This window comes from Citrus clementina, unplaced genomic scaffold (assembly GCF_000493195.1).
Source record: "Citrus clementina cultivar Clemenules unplaced genomic scaffold, Citrus_clementina_v1.0 scaffold_7, whole genome shotgun sequence".
NCBI lineage: Eukaryota > Viridiplantae > Streptophyta > Magnoliopsida > Sapindales > Rutaceae > Citrus > Citrus x clementina.
In genome coordinates this window covers 14,031,478-14,048,478 of record NW_006262075.1, presented here as the reverse complement: position 1 = coordinate 14,048,478, position 17,001 = coordinate 14,031,478, and the positions used below count along the sequence as shown (strand labels likewise).

General features: G+C 32.0%; 3 protein-coding genes across 3 annotated transcripts in view; all 3 read left to right on the top strand.

Moving 5' to 3' along the window:
- The first annotated feature begins 2,025 nt into the window (after positions 1–2,025).
- On the top strand, positions 2,026–5,025 carry LOC18035828 (receptor-like protein 9DC3). The gene has a single exon (XM_024181212.1). The coding sequence runs from the start codon at positions 2,026–2,028 to the stop codon at positions 5,023–5,025; it is 3,000 nt and encodes a 999-aa protein (XP_024036980.1).
- Positions 5,026–7,876: 2,851 nt separating this feature from the next.
- On the top strand, positions 7,877–14,015 carry LOC18035830 (protein RAE1). Its single transcript, XM_024180719.1, has 8 exons — positions 7,877–8,291; positions 9,405–9,533; positions 10,486–10,566; positions 10,835–10,962; positions 11,396–11,473; positions 11,580–11,651; positions 11,991–12,071; positions 13,857–14,015. Exons 2-8 carry the CDS (start codon positions 9,477–9,479, stop codon positions 13,858–13,860), a joined length of 501 nt encoding a protein of 166 aa, XP_024036487.1. The 5' UTR covers positions 7,877–8,291; positions 9,405–9,476; the 3' UTR covers positions 13,861–14,015.
- Positions 14,016–15,228: 1,213 nt separating this feature from the next.
- LOC18035744 (G-type lectin S-receptor-like serine/threonine-protein kinase CES101) overlaps positions 15,229–17,001 on the top strand; it is a 3,023-nt gene continuing 1,250 nt past the window's right edge. The window contains exons 1-3 of the mRNA XM_006427502.2: positions 15,229–15,401; positions 15,505–15,704; positions 15,771–15,981. Coding sequence (XP_006427565.2) covers positions 15,257–15,401; positions 15,505–15,704; positions 15,771–15,981 — 556 coding nt within the window. The 5' untranslated portion in view covers positions 15,229–15,256. The remainder of the gene's footprint in view (positions 15,402–15,504; positions 15,705–15,770; positions 15,982–17,001) is intronic.

Genomic DNA, 17,001 nt, shown 5'->3' with positions numbered 1-17,001 from the left:
CAACGATTCCATTAGTTTCCAAAATCCTATCCTTCATTTCAAAATTATTTTAATTAGTTTCCAAGTCTACACCTAAAAGCTAAAACTTTTAGTTTGCTTTGAATAATCCTAAAAGTTTTTGTTTTAATTTTCTCTTACGCTTACATTGGTACAACTTTCCAAATATAGCTTTTTAAATAAAGTATTTATTAGTAAATCTTTTATAAATAGCGTTTTTATAAAAATAATTTTAGTTATTTGTTTGTCAATGCAAACTTTTATTAAAAATTATAAAATTATTTAATAAGCACGTTTTTTAAAATTATATTATGAAATGAATGAAATAAAATTATCGAATAAATAAAGAATTTTTTGATGTTTTAATATTTTAAAAAAAGTTTTTAACCTTTACTCCCAAAGGCCCAAAATTTGAGTTTTTGTTAGTAAAAAAAAAATAACTTATTTAATTTTTAAAGGCTCTACTAAAAAAAATCCAAACAATGAAAATAAATCTTAAAAGAGTTTATATAATTAAATAAGTACTTATTTCAATTACATAAAAGTATGCCAAACATACATAATATCTTATTTGTTTGAGATTTCTTTTCTTCTCCTGTTTGATAAAGTTAATAAAATAATTAACAAGAATTTCAAATAAGGGCCTTTAACTTCTGTCATTGAGACAATATTCATCTCCAAACTGGCTCCAAGCTAGATATATATTGTACGGGCAATATTCATAGACGATCTCTAACAAGTCATGCTAAATTTTAGTTGTAACAAGATATAGGCTATTTGCACCTTAAAAACTACTCTGAGCACTCTGGTTTTAATAAAATAATCTAATTACAAAATTAGCCATCATATAAATTACTATTAAGGATAATTTATTTGTGAGCAAATACAACTTAATGACTTTAAAACTCATATAATACACTCATTATTTAACATATAATCTTTTATATCTAACATCTTAAAATATAATTCATTGAACATGCAGCAAATCAATATTTTAAATAATTTTGAAGACAAAATATTTGTAAGACTTACATTTTTCAAGAAATAAAATAAACAGAAATTATTGCAAAGGAGTTCATATTTTTTGTCTTTGATTTAAAAATAAATACATTAAAGCACTCTAAACTTAGTAACCCAATCAGCATCTTTTTCTTCTTCTTTTTGTGTCATATTACAATTTGGTTTTCAATTATTATTAGGGTAGTGAAAGTCCATACTTCTTGATCTTAAAGAATTTATAGGTGCAAAAATTGATATGGAATACATTCTTTAATTAATAAAAACTAATAAATAAAATTATTTTAAAAAATTTGTTTAAAACTTGACTTAATTCCATTGTTGCTAGTTATGCTATATTTATTAAAACAAATTTCTTTGAGTGTGCTGAATATTTTTATTGGTGTTTTTAGTAAATTAATTTAAATGATTTAAGTAGGGATACTTTTGGCATCTTAAAGAGTGTACAAAGTAAAAATTAGTTTTTCAAATTTAATGTATGAGTATATAAAGTAATAGAGTGTTTAGAGTACTTTTTAGAGTGTAAATAGCCCAACCTTTTTTTTTTTGTGAAAAAAGTTGTAACAAGATATTTGTTCATAGCATAGAATGAAAAACAATGTTATAAGAAATGAGCCGAACCAAGTTTTAAGTGACTTCTATAGTTTTATGCGGGTCTCCTACTAACTTTTTATTGTCGTAATTTTGGGCCTATGAAAATGGAAGATTCCTGTATTTGATGTACGCATTTAACCAAAAGATCCAATTTTCTTTGTTTTTTTCTACCAAGTCCTGGCAACATTAATTAGTTTGGACTTTTGTAGTACTTCTAGCTCCCAGTTTATACGTTGGGGGTGTAACTTCTAGGGAACTTCGGCCATCTTTTTCCCGTTATATGAATTCATCGCAAATCCCAAGTTTCATTGCTCCTCTCCGAGTTTCATTTCAGCAATTATTAAAACAATGCGATCAATTTTACTCTTATCATGGTCTTTCTTAATACCCTTTTTAGCCAATTATTTTGGGATCCAAATGGTTTTGGTTTCTGGCCAATGTCGGAGCGATCAACAATCTTTGTTACTCCAAATGAAGAACAGTTTCATATTAAGCAATGACAGTGTCTTTCCATCTACAAAACTGAGTCAGTGGAGTAGCCATCAAAGCTCCGATTGTTGTGATTGGAGCGGTGTAAGGTGCGATGAGGCTGGTCATGTTATTGGTCTCGACTTGAGCAGGGAACCAATCATTGGCGGACTTGAGAATGCGACTGGCCTTTCCGATCTTAAATATCTGCAGAGCCTCAATCTGAGTTTCACTCTCTTCTACGGATTCCAAATACCATCCAGATTGGGCAACCTGACAAATTTGACTCACCTGAATCTTTCCCAGGGTGGCTTCGCGGGGGAGATTCCCATTGAGATTTCAAGCTTGACAAGGTTGGTTACTCTTGATTTGTCAGGCCGTGAGCGCAGGTTGGTTCCTCTTGATTTGCCAGGCCGTGAGCGCTCAAGAGTATTTTCCTGGAGAATTGAGATCCCAAACTTAAGCTTGTTTCTGCAGAACTTAACAGAGCTCAGAGAATTACATCTTGATCGAATAGATTTGTCCGCCTCCGGAACTGAATGGTGCAAAGCTTTATCATTTCTACCCAATCTACAAGTTTTAAGCTTGTCTGGCTGTGATCTTTCAGGTCCAATCAATCATTACCTGGCAAAGTTACGGTCGCTCTCCGTGATTCGTTTGTATGACAATTACGGTCTATCCTCATGTACAGAGTCTTTGGCCAATCTGCTGAATTTGAAGACCTTGGATCTCAGCGAGTGTGGGTTGCAAGGGAAGTTTCCAGAAAAGATATTGCAGGATCCTACCCTTGAGACTCTTGACTTGTCAATTAACCAATTGCTTCAGGGTTCTCTGCCAAACTTTCCTAAGAATTCTTCTCTTCGGAACCTGATCCTCCTTGGCACGGGATTCTCAGGGACACTACCAGATTCCCTTGGGAACCTTGAAAATTTGACAAGGGTAGAGGTTAGAAGTTGCAATTTCACAGGGCCAATTCCCCCTTCAATGGCTAATCTTACCCAATTATTTCACATGGACTTCTCATCTAACCATTTCTCTGGTCACATCCCATCTCTTCACAAGTCAAGAAATCTCAACTACTTAGACCTTTCGTTCAATAATTTAAGTGGTGGGATCTCATCCACCTTCTGGGAACAACTTGTAAATCTCAATCTTGTTCTCTTGTCGCACAATTCACTTAATGGAAGTATTCCCAGATCTCTGTTTCTACTTCCAAATCTGGAGATGCTTTGGCTCTCCAACAACCAGTTTGAGAACCAACTTCCAGAAATTTCAAATGTGTCCTCGTCTGTTTTGTTTGACCTTGATTTAAGCGGCAACAGATTAGAAGGGCCTGTCCCCATTTCAATAATTTTTGAACTCAGAAACCTTTATACCCTCGATCTTTCTTCCAATAAGTTTAGCAGATTGAGACAGGCTTCAAGCAAACCACGGGTCATTCCTATTCTAAAAAACCAATCACAACTTTCTGGTTTGAACATTTCAAATAACCAAATACCTGGAGTAATACCAAATTGGATTTGGGAAGTCGGTAATGGCAATCTTAACTTCTTAAATCTTTCACACAATCTCCTAGTGAGCTTGCAAGAACCTTACTCTATTTCTAGTATCCGCTTGCTTGATCTGCACTCCAACCAGCTCCGAGGAAATATCCCTCACATGTCAACAAATACTTCCTACGTCGATTACTCCAACAATCATTTTACTTTCATCCCAGCTGACATTGGTAATTTCATGTCTAAAACTGAATACTTTTTCGCTGCAAACAATAGTCTCGTTGGAGTCATCCCGGAATCTGTATGCAAGGGTATCTATTTTCAAGTTCTTGACTTATCAAACAACAATTTGAGTGGCACAATTCCTGCATGTTTAATCGCCCGGAGTGAAACCACTCTAGGGGTTTTAAACTTAGGGAGAAACAACCTCAATGGCACTCTTTCTGACACAATATTTCCAAGAAATTGTGGGTTGCAAATTCTAGATCTCGGTGGAAATCAACTGCAAGGAGTGGTTCCAAAATCTCTTGCCAATTGCAATATGCTGCATGTTTTAGACCTCAAGAATAACCATATCAGTGATAATTTCCCGTGCTGGTTAGGGAATGCTTCTAGTTTGCAAGTTCTAGTTTTGCAATCCAACAACTTCTCCGGACACATTAGCTGTCCGAGAAATAATGTCTCCTGGCCTCTGCTTCAAATAGTCGACTTAGCATCCAATAAATTCAGTGGAAGACTATCACAAAAATGGTTACTTACCATGGAGGAGATGATGGTTGCTGAAACCAAATCCGGATCTGAGCTCAAACACCTTCGATATGAGATATCGAGCTACCAATTCTATGAGGTTGGAGTAACAGTTACAGTAAAAGGTGTAGAGACCATGCTACTGAAGGTCCCAAATATATTCACTTCCATTGACTTTTCAAGCAACAATTTTGAAGGGCCAATACCAGAAGAAATGGGACGATTCAAATCACTCTATGCTCTGAACATGTCGCACAATGCTCTCACAGGCTCGATACCATCATCTTTTGGGAACTTGAAACAGATTGAGTCCTTGGACCTCTCAATGAACAACCTCAGTGGGAAAATTCCTGCCCAGCTTGCAAGCCTAAATTTCCTATCGGTGCTAAATCTCTCATACAATAACTTAGTGGGAAAGATTCCGACAAGTACTCAACTCCAATCATTTTCACCGACCTCTTATGAAGGAAACAAAGGATTGTACGGACCTCCTTTGACGAATGACAGCCAAACACGTCCTCCTGAGTTACAACCTTCACCGCCACCAGCTTCAAGCGATGAAATTGATTGGTTCTTCATAGCCATGTCAATTGGATTTGCGGTAGGCTTCGGAGCAGTTGTTTCACCTCTAATGTTTTCCATGCAGGTAAACAAATGGTATAACGATCTTATCTACAAATTTATATATCGGCGATTCCGTGTGTGAAGTGATTTATATCTCTCCTTTTGAATAATCATGTAAGCTAGCTTTTGCTTTTCTCTTATGTCATAGATATTTGAGATTTCTTTTATTCCCTGTTTGATGAAGTTAACAAAGTTGACAATAATTTGAAATAAGGGCCTATCTATAACTGTTATTAAATCTTTATCTCAAAATTGGCTCCAATTTAGATCTATATTGGCTCAATTCACACGCAATATATCTTCGAGAGTCCGTACTAAATTAATATGTGCAAGATTCCTACACCAAGCTAGATACACAGCGATTCATGATCATATTCCATTTGTTTACTTGGAAGTTTTATAGAGTAGAAAGAAGAACTTAGAAAATAACTTTTGACGAAATGAATGAGTCATGAGTCCATCTAAGAAATGAGCCCAAAAACGCTTCAGGCCCCTGTGGCCTGGCCTAGTAATTTATGTTATGTTTAATTATTGAAATGAGAGTAAATACTATGAATTCTTTCCACTTCAATGTTTTCTTGCTTATATAATGAGGGGAATGAGAGTCTCACTCCATGGATCTCACTCATTTTCCCAGTAAGGAGTGGGATTCTCAATTCTATCGGGGCCACTCCCACCTCTTTCTTTATTATCCTTTCTTTATCAAATATAATAAAATTTATATTTATTAAAAATAAAATAATGTTACATTATTTAAAAATAATAGCATCATATTTATTTAAATAATATTATTATGTTTAGTTAAAAATAATAATTTATGTAATCTAAGTTAAAATTACCTAAAAATATTATTATTATATTCATAGAGAATTAATATTATTACAATATACTATCTTTATTTTAAAATATAATATTTTATATTTATTTAATATTAATAAATAGTTTATTTTGAGAAAATATTAATTATGTACTATATTATTAATAATAATGTTTCATTTTTTGCTCTTATAATAATTTTTAATTTACATAATTAAAATTAATAAAAAATTATGATTTACATAATTAAGAATATTAATAATTATTAGTAATTTATATAATTAAAATTAATAATAAATTAAATAATTTATTTTATAAATATATTTTTTATTTACTTTATAATTAAAAACTACAATATTTTAAATAAGGGTAAAAGTGTAATTTAAAATAATTTACTCCTAATCTAAGTCAAAGTAAAAACATATAAATACGATTCTCCTATTCCACACTCTCCTTTCAATGTAAGTAAACAACATATTTTCACTCACACTCCAAACTCCCAATCCCTAGATTCCCAAACCAAACCTTAGTTAAATGGTCTTCAAATAATTTTATTCAATTGTAACATGAGTTCAAATATTGAAAAAAATAGAATTAAAAATTTATAAAAAATTGATTTGAACTTTTGCCATCACTCTTACTTTTAAATAAATGAAAAAGAAAAACTCTCAAATAAACAAATAAAAGCTTTTAGTATGTGCGCCAATAACATTTTTATTGTCAATTATTTTGAGTTATTAATATTGTGCAATTTTTACATTGAATATAGTTGTACATAATTTATCTAACTTTAATATTATTTTGTTACCGACTTGTGTCTCAGCCATTAGCCAAGTGGTAAACTGCAATTCTTCCAAGTCCTCTTAAATTTTACTCTCCTAATTAAAAATTACGTAAAGATATGAATTTTCTCTATTGATTTTTGTAGGTAGAACAAATAACCTTCCAGTATTTGTAAGATAGAATTATAGGTTATGCTATAATAGAGTTGATCTAGATGGTGTATGAGTAGACTTCTAATTGTATAATACATATTAGTAAGGGGAAAAAGACATCTCCACTTGCAAAATGCGGGGAAGTAGTCACCAACACTCCTAAGTTTTCATAAAAGGATGTTAAGACTCATTTTGACTATTATACTCTTTATCTCTATTATCCCCAAAAAAATAGACTTTAAAATGTTTAATAAATACAAATATTATATAAATAATGTAATCTATGCAGCAGACTAATATTTTAATAAATTTAAATACATAAATTATTATATTTATTTTAATAATATGTTTTTATTTATTGTAGAGACTTTAAATAATATGAATGAATTGAAAACCAATCTTCACAAGGAAAGAAAAGTTAGCCTTCACATGGAAGTATGGAAGGAAAGACTAACCTTTATAAAGAAGGAAAAAGCAACCTTCAAAAGGAAAGAAAGACAAAAAGATGAAAATGGGGAAAAAAGTTATTAATAGTAAATAACACTAATTAATAATTAGTAATAGTGACACTTAATATAATAAAATTACATGAAATTAAAATAAAATTGAATAGAAACAAATACAATATCAATTATCACAATGCAATTAGTAAGTGTCTATTTGCTATGACTTATTTAATAGTTATAAGTATTTATTTAATCCCATAAGCTCTTAATCAAATTTTTTGTTATTGTTTGATTATTTGTTTAGTAGAATTTTTTAATATTAAATAAGATATTTGGTGTCCACTATCAAAAGCTTAAATTTTGGACTTTTGAGAGTAAAAGTTGAAATTTTTTTTTTGTAAAATACTAAAATGTTTAAAATATTATTTACTTATTTGACAACTTTATTTCATTATTTTTCATAACCTAACTTTAAAAAACTTGCATATTAAAATAATTTTTATAACTTTTAATAAAATATTGACAACTAAAAAATTAAAATTTTTGCATAAAATATCTATTTGTAAAAACTCTGCTAATATAAACCTATTTAAATAAACTGAATTTAAAAAGCTCCAACCTAAATACAACTAGAATTTTTTTTTTAATATTTAATTGTCTGGCTGAAGGATCGGACTCAGACTTTCTTGATAAACCCCTAGACCGAGCCGGATCCGGCTCAATTTCGAACACCTTAAGTCCTAATCCGACTCGAAGCCTAAAAGTGGAGCCGAAGCCTGGCTGGGCCGGGCGCTCACTTTTCTGCCATCTCTAGCGGCAACTCAACTCAAGCCTTGGCTGGATGGTCGTAGTTTTTGCGCGGTTCAGTTAACAGGCGTTGATACAACGCCACGCGGGGTATGCGCAGAGTCTTAACCGACACCCACTACATTTCTCCTCTGTCCTCTCTATTACTTCTCGATTCCCTCTTCGTTCAAATCATCACCGAATCAACTAATAATCTTTCTCTCTGTCACTCACTAACTAAATATCACGAAACGATAAAAAATTAGCAAGTTAATAGCAAATTAACTGAACTTCTTCAAGCAATAATGGCTACTTTCGGTGCTGCTGCCGTTGCCACCAATCAAAACCCTAACAAGTCCATCGAGGTATACTTTATTTATTTATTTTCTTTATTATTTTTTCTTTCCGATAATCTTTAAAAATTATTTACCGTTAAATTTCTTGTCGGTTTCTTGTGTATGATGAACTTGGCGACTGTTGAATTAATGCTTATGGTGATGTTATTATTAGGATGAAGTAGAAAGTTATATAAATTATTTATTATACATTTTTGTCAGGGTTAAGCTTAATTGCTTGTGTTAATGTAAAAATTAACTCTACATTTTCGGATAAAGATTTTTTTTTTAAATGCTGAATATATATGCGAAGCTATGATCATTTGTTTGCTTGCTGTCTTGCTGAACGGATTGTTGAAAGCGAACCAATTGCTAAGCTTGTGAATGTGTTGGAGTTTCAGTGTAAAAGAACAGTAGTTACTAGTTAGTAAGTGAATCATCAGGCTTGCTAGTAGTGCTTGGAAGTTTATAGTGTGATTTTCATACAGAAGACATTGAAGTAAGAATTTTCACTTCTTCTTTTTATATGAATTTAAAATTGCAGTCTATGTGGCATTTTGGTTCGGCCAGTAAATTGCTTTTATTATTAGAAGTTCATCTGTTAGAAGTCTTCATTGTGTAGTTGAGTGTAATGACCTTCTTGCTAAGTTGGACAATATGTGCACGTGGATAGTTAAGTGGTCAGTTCACATGACCTCAAACAGAAGAGTGACCATGTTGTGTTCAGATGAATGAATGGAAATGTTGGGCGTGTTTAGCTCTGCCATGCTAACTTGTACTGACAATTACCGATGCTCAAAGTGGATCTATGGACTCTCAAATTGTCGGCACTCTTTTCCCATACTTATATAATTTAGGCGTTGTTTAAAGAGAAACGCCCTTGATGAGTGCCTTAATATCGTAGGTTTTTGTCTTTCTTTCTTCTCTAAGTTGTGTGTCATTCTCTTTTCTTTCTCCTTTTGGGTTTACAGTATATCCTTTCATTTCTATTTGGTATCTGATGTGGTCAACAGTTTACTGTGTCTCCATGTGGTGCCATGTGCACTTTGTATGATTTTGCGTGTAGTTGATCAGTCACTTGTACTCTCTTGATGTTCTTGTATTTGAGATCTTTATCCTCTTGATGTTCCAATATGTAATTAGGTACTGGGATACAAGGCAGCCAAATCCTGTGCGCACTCAACAGCTGCCTGACCGCTGCTATGCGCTCCGCTTATGGTTGTTGGAACTGCAGATAGAAATCTAGTTGTCTTCAACTTGCAGAATCCTCAGGTATCGTTTTTTATTCCATGAGAGCATTGATTTATACGTGTAAATTAAATGGGCAAATTTGGTGCTGGCAGCTGAAGCATGTGTTTTGAGTGGCAGCAGTTGCTGTGACACTAGTAGTTGGTTGACTTTGATTTAAAATTTAACTTGAACCCATCTTTTTTAATGTGGAATGGAAACAATAATTATTTGTTGACTGTTTTTGGAATTGAAAGCTATCGTACCGTATGGAACCACCTTCCCTTGTATTTAAAAGGGTTTCTCAATGTCATGGAGCATCCTGTATAAAATTATTGTATGATTTCTTTTGTTGCCAGATATTTTTCTTCTGATTGGTGTTGTCTGGAAAAGGGTTATTTCTCGATATCATTTTGTTTGTGTACAAGGAGGAATGGATACTATAATAAACTGGTCTACTGAGAAGAGCTTGATGTTTGTAGATTTGCCAACATATATACACTACAGTTATAGTATGTATTTCCATGTCTTCAATATTCCTTTTTAATTGAAAAAAATAGCAATTTGGAATGGGTTTATTTGCCTTATATCTTTCAATTTTATTTGATAATTTCAGTCATGCTTTATCTGTTCTTATGTGATGATGATATAAATAAGATATAATAGCTCCTAGAAATTTTGAAATCTGGCTAATTTAGAAATTTGAACTAAAGGTTGGGTACAATACTATATCTTCATACACACTATCATGAGAGTTTAGATAACGGTTTCCGCATTACCTGTATTACAATTTACCATATATGGTACATGCTTATTGCAACATAAAAATGGTCAAGAGGCGATGAATTCTTGTTACTATTTAACTTTTTTGTTGGGTATTTATTGATTTCCATATTTTACCTTCATGTATTGTTCTTTTTATATTTTGTTTCACTTATTTATATCTAATATATGCATTTTCTTCCGAGTATGTCTAATCATTGTTTAATGCTACCAGACTGAGTTCAAGAGAATCAATTCCCCTTTGAAGTACCAGACGAGATGTGTTGCTGCCTTTCCTGACCAGCAAGGTTTCTGGGTATGCATTCATTTATTTTTATCTCTCTTTTCTCGTTCCTCATGGTCTTTATTGTCGAAATATGAGGCATTGTCAATTGGGTTGCATATTCCCATGTTTCTAAATTTGCTTCCCCTGCCAGCAATGAGGGGCTAAGTTTAGCCTCAATTACGTATTCCACTTTCATCAACATTGGCTCCAACTTCTTTTCATTGAGATCACTGTCTTTTCTTCTAATCTTTGTGCTTCTCTTATTTTTTGGTTGTTGAATATGGTGTTATTCCGATAGGTTGGTTCAATTGAGGGAAGGGTCGGCGTTCTCCATCTTGATGATTCACAGCAAAGTAAGAACTTCACTTTCAAATGCCACAGAGACGGTAGTGAGACATGCTCTGTCATCTCATTAACTTCCATCCTGTAAGCTTCCTTTTAGTGCTTTCTGATTTCAAATTTTCAGTTACATAAAACGTTCGAGATGTAAAACTTAGAAATAAAAGTATACATTGGAGTGATATAATAGCTCATTTTGAGGTAACTTTAGTGATGCCACCCATATCTTACATAATTTTTCCCAGTATTTGTAATTTCTCTAAAGATTAGAGATCTTTCAAGTATTAGATCTTGGTGCCCTTAAGATGTTGGTATCATAGGAATTTTTATCCAACAGTGGAAATGTACTTTCTTTTGTGAGGATTTCGATGCTCAGTGCATATACTTTTGCTGTTATTAACATCATATGTTATCATATAAGATTTGTAGAGCAGGAGATGCACCTAAGTATTCTTCATTTTATAAGGTGAAGCGCCTACATCTATTTGTCAAATCTCATGTAATTGTTCTTTTTGTCCAGATACATCACACTTTTGCAACTGCTGGATCTGATGGTGCATTTAATTTTTGGGACAAGGATAGTAAACAGCGGCTCAAGGTGTTTTGACTTTCATTAAGTACTTCAATAACAATTATTGTTGTTGTCGTTATTGTTCTTCCTAGATGAAATACATAAAACAATGTGATTTTTACTGGATTTTCAGGCCATGTCAAGGTGCGGGCAACCTATACCTTGCAGTACATTCAATAATGATGGCTCGATATTTGCGTACTTGGTAAATAAATTCATCCATCTTCCTAAAGTCGACTTGGAGTCTCTTATCATCCTACTTTTCACACATGTTGGGATATATGCTTAAGTTCAAGATAATGGCAGGATTCTAGAAATCCACGCCTCTTTTCATTCTGTCTGTTTGCGTGATGCTTAGTCTTCTATGGCTCATGTTAATTCAAAGTTACCTGAATTTGCGTTTCCATGAAATTAAACAACTAAAAATTTCTGGTTCTTCCTGCTATGTTCTGATCCTGGCATAGCATAGTGCATTGATTTCTTGGACATTTAAACTTAAACTAGAAAAGTGTCATTCTAAATCTTATCTTGACATTTCCTGTAGGTGTGTTATGACTGGAGTAATGGGGCAGAAAATCACAACCCTGCAACAGCAAAGACTTATATCTATCTGCACTTGCCACAGGTTCGTTTACTTTTTTGTTCATATACTACCATCAATAGCGTATCTTTCATCTCTCAATTCTTGAGGATCGCCAATAATCCCATATCATCCAAAATCTATTTTGAAAATATTTCAAAATATCATTCAAAATATGTTGGCTCAAGCTCAACAAAGCACAAAATCAATGGGCCTACAACGACGATAAAATGATTATGATATGTCTTGATCTTATTGCAAGTGCGACAATAATAAAAAATAAAGTTGTTTACAGTATATGCAAATTATCATTACTCTTCAATGTCTATTTGAATGTGCATTATCAATTAACCGCAAATTGGGTTCTTATAATCATGAATCCAAATTCAAGCCATTCAATGGTTTAGCCCATTTTAGTAGGCTTATCAATTTTAATCAAAAGTTTATTAGACAAATTTAATGCATAAAAATAGAGTGCCTTGAAGTAAAAGCATACATTAAGATTTTTATGTGATTTGATGTCCAAATCCCTACTTCTACGAAGCCATGCTCAAATATCAAGACTGTAGGGGGGAAAGTGGCAATCTCCCTAAAATTAAGCATATAAGTAGACAACATAACGCAAAATTACCAAAATGATAAATAAAAATAAATATTGCATAATTAAATAAATAACAAGTGGAAAAATTTATTATTAGATTGTTAATGTCATGTTTGTGAAAGTTTATTATTCAAGTGTACGTTCTTATTTATTGAGAAATAATAATTTTTGTGATTAAACTTTATTTTGATTTTCTAGTATTCTTTAATCTAAGGATTAAGTTATTCTAAAATTTATAATTTTTATCCACTATATTTTTTATATTTTAATATCAATTTAATAATTAATAACAATTAATAATTATTATAATTTTGATATAATTAAATTTTATTAAAATAAAAATTATTTTGATAATAAAATTCAAACCAAACCCAAATGGTTTGATTTGGGTTGAGTTAAAAATATTGGGGTTGGTTTGGGTTGGATCCAAATTTTTATGGTTTGGTTTAGGTTGACTTAAAATCCAATCCAAATCAACCCATGTCCGCCCCTATATCAAGTGATTCATTAGATTTAAGAGATTAGAAACTATTGGAACCTTATATAATATGAGACTCTCTCTTGGTGATTGCTGCCATCTTGTTATAATCTCACCAAGTGAAAACTTTATGTGCACCACACATTTTTTGCTTCCTCTTCCTCGTAAGACTTTTAAGTCAACAGTATGTCGCCACTCTATAGAATTTATATTCTATGAACACGTGGTCCCTTCTCCCATCTCCCAAAAAGACTAAAGATAATGTCTCTCAATTAAAGAATGATCCGAAGGTTGTAGCCTTTGATGTAGAATCATTGTACTGCTCCAACGATTTTTACTCCGCAAAAACTGGATGACATGGCCATCGAGATGATCATAAAAGAAGTTGGTAGAATTAAAGTTTTATATTCTGTATGCTTGTTTGTCTGGCAAGAAAATGAAGGAAATTTTGTTGACTTAGAGAGGAAAATCAGAAACTGAATTCATTATGATTTGATACAATAGACTGAGATTACAATACAGTATATATATAGTAGCATCTGGAACTTTGTGAATGTAGCAGAATCATATGCACACACTACTATTCACCACAACATTTTGGTGGGAAATAACAGACTTATAACAAACTTTTAACAACATGCATAATAATCTTCCAGTAGCTTGTGTAGCGTGGCATCTGACTCATTACTTCACTTAACAATTTGCTGACATCACAGAGCCTCACAGAGCTGACTCAACTTATTCTTAACAGGTAGTGGACAATCAAGAAGACAGCAGACACCAAGGCAACAAGAATAATGAAAATTGCAAAGTGCGCGATCCGTTGATATCCATGATCAAATGATTAATTTTTTTCAAATCAAGGAGTGTTTTTATTATCAGAAGTACCATGTTTACTGATTATAAAGAATTGTTAAATATAAAATTAGCAGTAAAATAATTGTTAAGCAAATAAAAATCTATCCAATCACTGTAAAGGCTTTTCCAAATCTAACAGCATAACACAAAAGTATTAGTTTTTTTTTTCTTTTTTCATTTTTTGAGAAATCCTTTATTCTTTTTTAATTTGTTGCAAATATATACATACGATTTAAAATAACTAAAAATTACAGGACCCTAAATTAGCAGTAATCTCGAAAATCTGTTCTTACTAATGTTGCTTTGGTGGAAATCGACCTTATTTAAAGGGTGAGCCCCATGCCATTGGGCTACAAGCAGAAGTGGCCCATAAATAGTTGAGTATCTAAAATACTAAAATTATATCATCTCCATTGTCCAGAACACTTTATATATGCATTTCCAGTTTTGCCGCTATTTGTGCATCCCTAGTATACTTTAAGCGTTGAAGAGGTCTGATGGAAAGAAAAAAAAAATTGATTAGAATCCTTCGTTTCTAGGGGATCATAAAAGGCTTTATTATTTTCTTTTTTGAGTGATGCTTTTTACACACAAAAATGCACAAAGCTAGTGAAAGATGAATCTATTCACTTTATCAATTCAATAATGATATAGTACAAATAATTTTATACAAATTGGTATGTACAAACTGATGTGGTATAAAGAAATTTATTGAAAAGTGACACATATTATTTTTTTAATTATGTGAATCCTGGTTTTATAGAACCAACCTTCGATTTTTTAAGATTGTTAACAGCAGAGGGGTGATATTCAAAATTATTGATCGAACAGGTATAACTTATTACCTGATTCTTCTTTAATTACAAGAATTCTGATCATCGAAGGTTTTTGGGCCTTCCCAAATCAAACTTGGCTGTGGTTGGACTAATCATTTCTTTTAGTATTCTCGCAGTAGATCACTTTCACAGTTAATTGGAACTCCACTCGTGAGTCACGGACGCGGTAAGTGTAGACTTGGGAACTAGCTAAAGTCTTAGTATTAGGACCTGTTTGTTTTTATATATGATAATCAACACAAATCAGTCTAATGATTCAACGTTTATGAGTCGGCACGCAAGACTTAATTGGATAAGACTATTTTCAGCGTCAATCATATTTTATACGTTCTAAAAGAAAAGTCTTTGTTACTTTCTAATTAGTAAATTTCCTTTAAGATGAACTGTATCAACTGGGGCTAGTAATCAGTTGAGCTCAATGGAGCGTTATGTAGTCATCACTGTTGTTAATTTAGTAATGGCTTCATTCGTCGCCTTAATATTAACATTCGCTGCGAGGCCTTCTGTAATCGTCTTGATGCTGCTGACCGCAACTGCGTGTGGGATGATACCCTTGGGTTTGATTATTATTTGTTATGTGAAGAGAAATCCGGAAAGCAAAGGTACGTAAGAATAGTTAATTAATTTATCACGCATAGCATATATAACATATGATTGTTTGATCGAGTATATAGTACGAATATTTTTTATGTCTTCACCATTCAGGGGAGGATTTGATGCGATTTGATTTGGGTATGAACCGACAAGCTATTAACATAGAGCTTACTGAAGCAAATAAGCATGGAAACGGTGGAAAAAAGCAAATTGAATTGCCCTTTTTCAGTTTTTCCAGTGTTTGTGCAGCCACAAATAATTTCTCTGCCACAAATAAACTCGGGGAAGGTGGTTTTGGTCCTGTATACAAGGTAAAATTTTAATTTTGGCAACAAGCTTATGGACTAATTATTATTTAACAAGAACTACAATTTCAGGGAGTATTAGCAAAAGGAGATGAGATAGCTGTGAAACGGCTTTCAGGAAGATCTGGACAAGGATTGCGAGAGATGAAAAATGAAGCTTCGGTGATAGCCAAGGTTCAGCACAAGAATCTTGTGAGACTTTTGGGCTGCTGCATAGATAAAGATGAGAAGATTCTGATCTATGAATACATGCCTAACAAAAGCTTGGACTTCTTTCTTTTCGGTTAGTTATTGCATTTGTTTCTTATTCTTACATGTTCCTTACTTCAAATTTTATTCATACATTTGTTTGAACTAATATTTAATAAATAAAATTACATATCAAAAATTTATTTCAAAATTTATTTAAACTAGAATTTAGCCTATATTACATTTCCAAATTTTATTCATTAATTTATGTAAAATAGCATTTAGCATTTAATTTAAGATTAAACATATAATTACATTCAGTAATTTATTCAAACTACTACATAATACTAAATATCAAAATTATTCAATTATTAATTTATATTGAAATTGAATATCTAATATAATATTCAATAATTAACAATATAAATTTAAGAAATAATCATACTTTTTAAATAGCTTTTTTAACTTCCTTAAACTAAATTTAATATCAGTGGCGAAGCTAGCACTATTTTTTGGGGTGGGCTAGATTTTTTTTAAAACTCAATTACTTCTCAAAAAAATTATTCTATACAAATAAAATGATTAAAATACACTAGACAAGCAAGAAAAACTATAAAAGTACAATGTAAATAATAAAAAAATACTATCAACAAAATTTTGTCATGTGATTCTTCAGAAAAGAAAACTCATATATCGTATCTAAATTATTTTATCTGCGATAGTAATACATTAGAGATACTATCTGCGATAATAATACATTAGAGAATTATTAATTATTTTATCAAAAAATTTGACAAAAGTATAAGCTAATAACTAATTCAAAAACAGTATGAGCATGTGGGTGCGGCAGAGGCTAGCCGTCACCCATGAGGTGGCAACTTGATGACTTGAACAACTGAGTTTTGGGGAATTTAGACTTTGGATAATTGGATCAATTAGTTAGGGATTTAGGTGAGTTTTTCGATTTAGAGAAAATAGATATTGACTATAATTATTAGTTATATTTTTATATTTCACTATAAGTTTTTTAAAAAGAGTAAATTTATAATTGATTAATTTTTTTTCAAGAAACAGCTCGGGTTAGCCCCCTCATAACTTCGCCCCTATTAATATG

Excerpts from the sequence above, each read along its gene's own strand:
- LOC18035830 (XM_024180719.1), top strand. The coding sequence starts at position 9,477 with ATGGTTGTTGGAACTGCAGATAGAAATCTAGTTGTCTTCAACTTGCAG. Across the intron at positions 10,567-10,834 it reads CTGACCAGCAAGGTTTCTGG|GTTGGTTCAATTGAGGGAAG; the intron begins GTATGCATTCAT and ends TTATTCCGATAG. Across the intron at positions 11,474-11,579 it reads ATAGTAAACAGCGGCTCAAG|GCCATGTCAAGGTGCGGGCA; the intron begins GTGTTTTGACTT and ends CTGGATTTTCAG.
- LOC18035828 (XM_024181212.1), top strand. The coding sequence starts at position 2,026 with ATGGTTTTGGTTTCTGGCCAATGTCGGAGCGATCAACAATCTTTGTTA.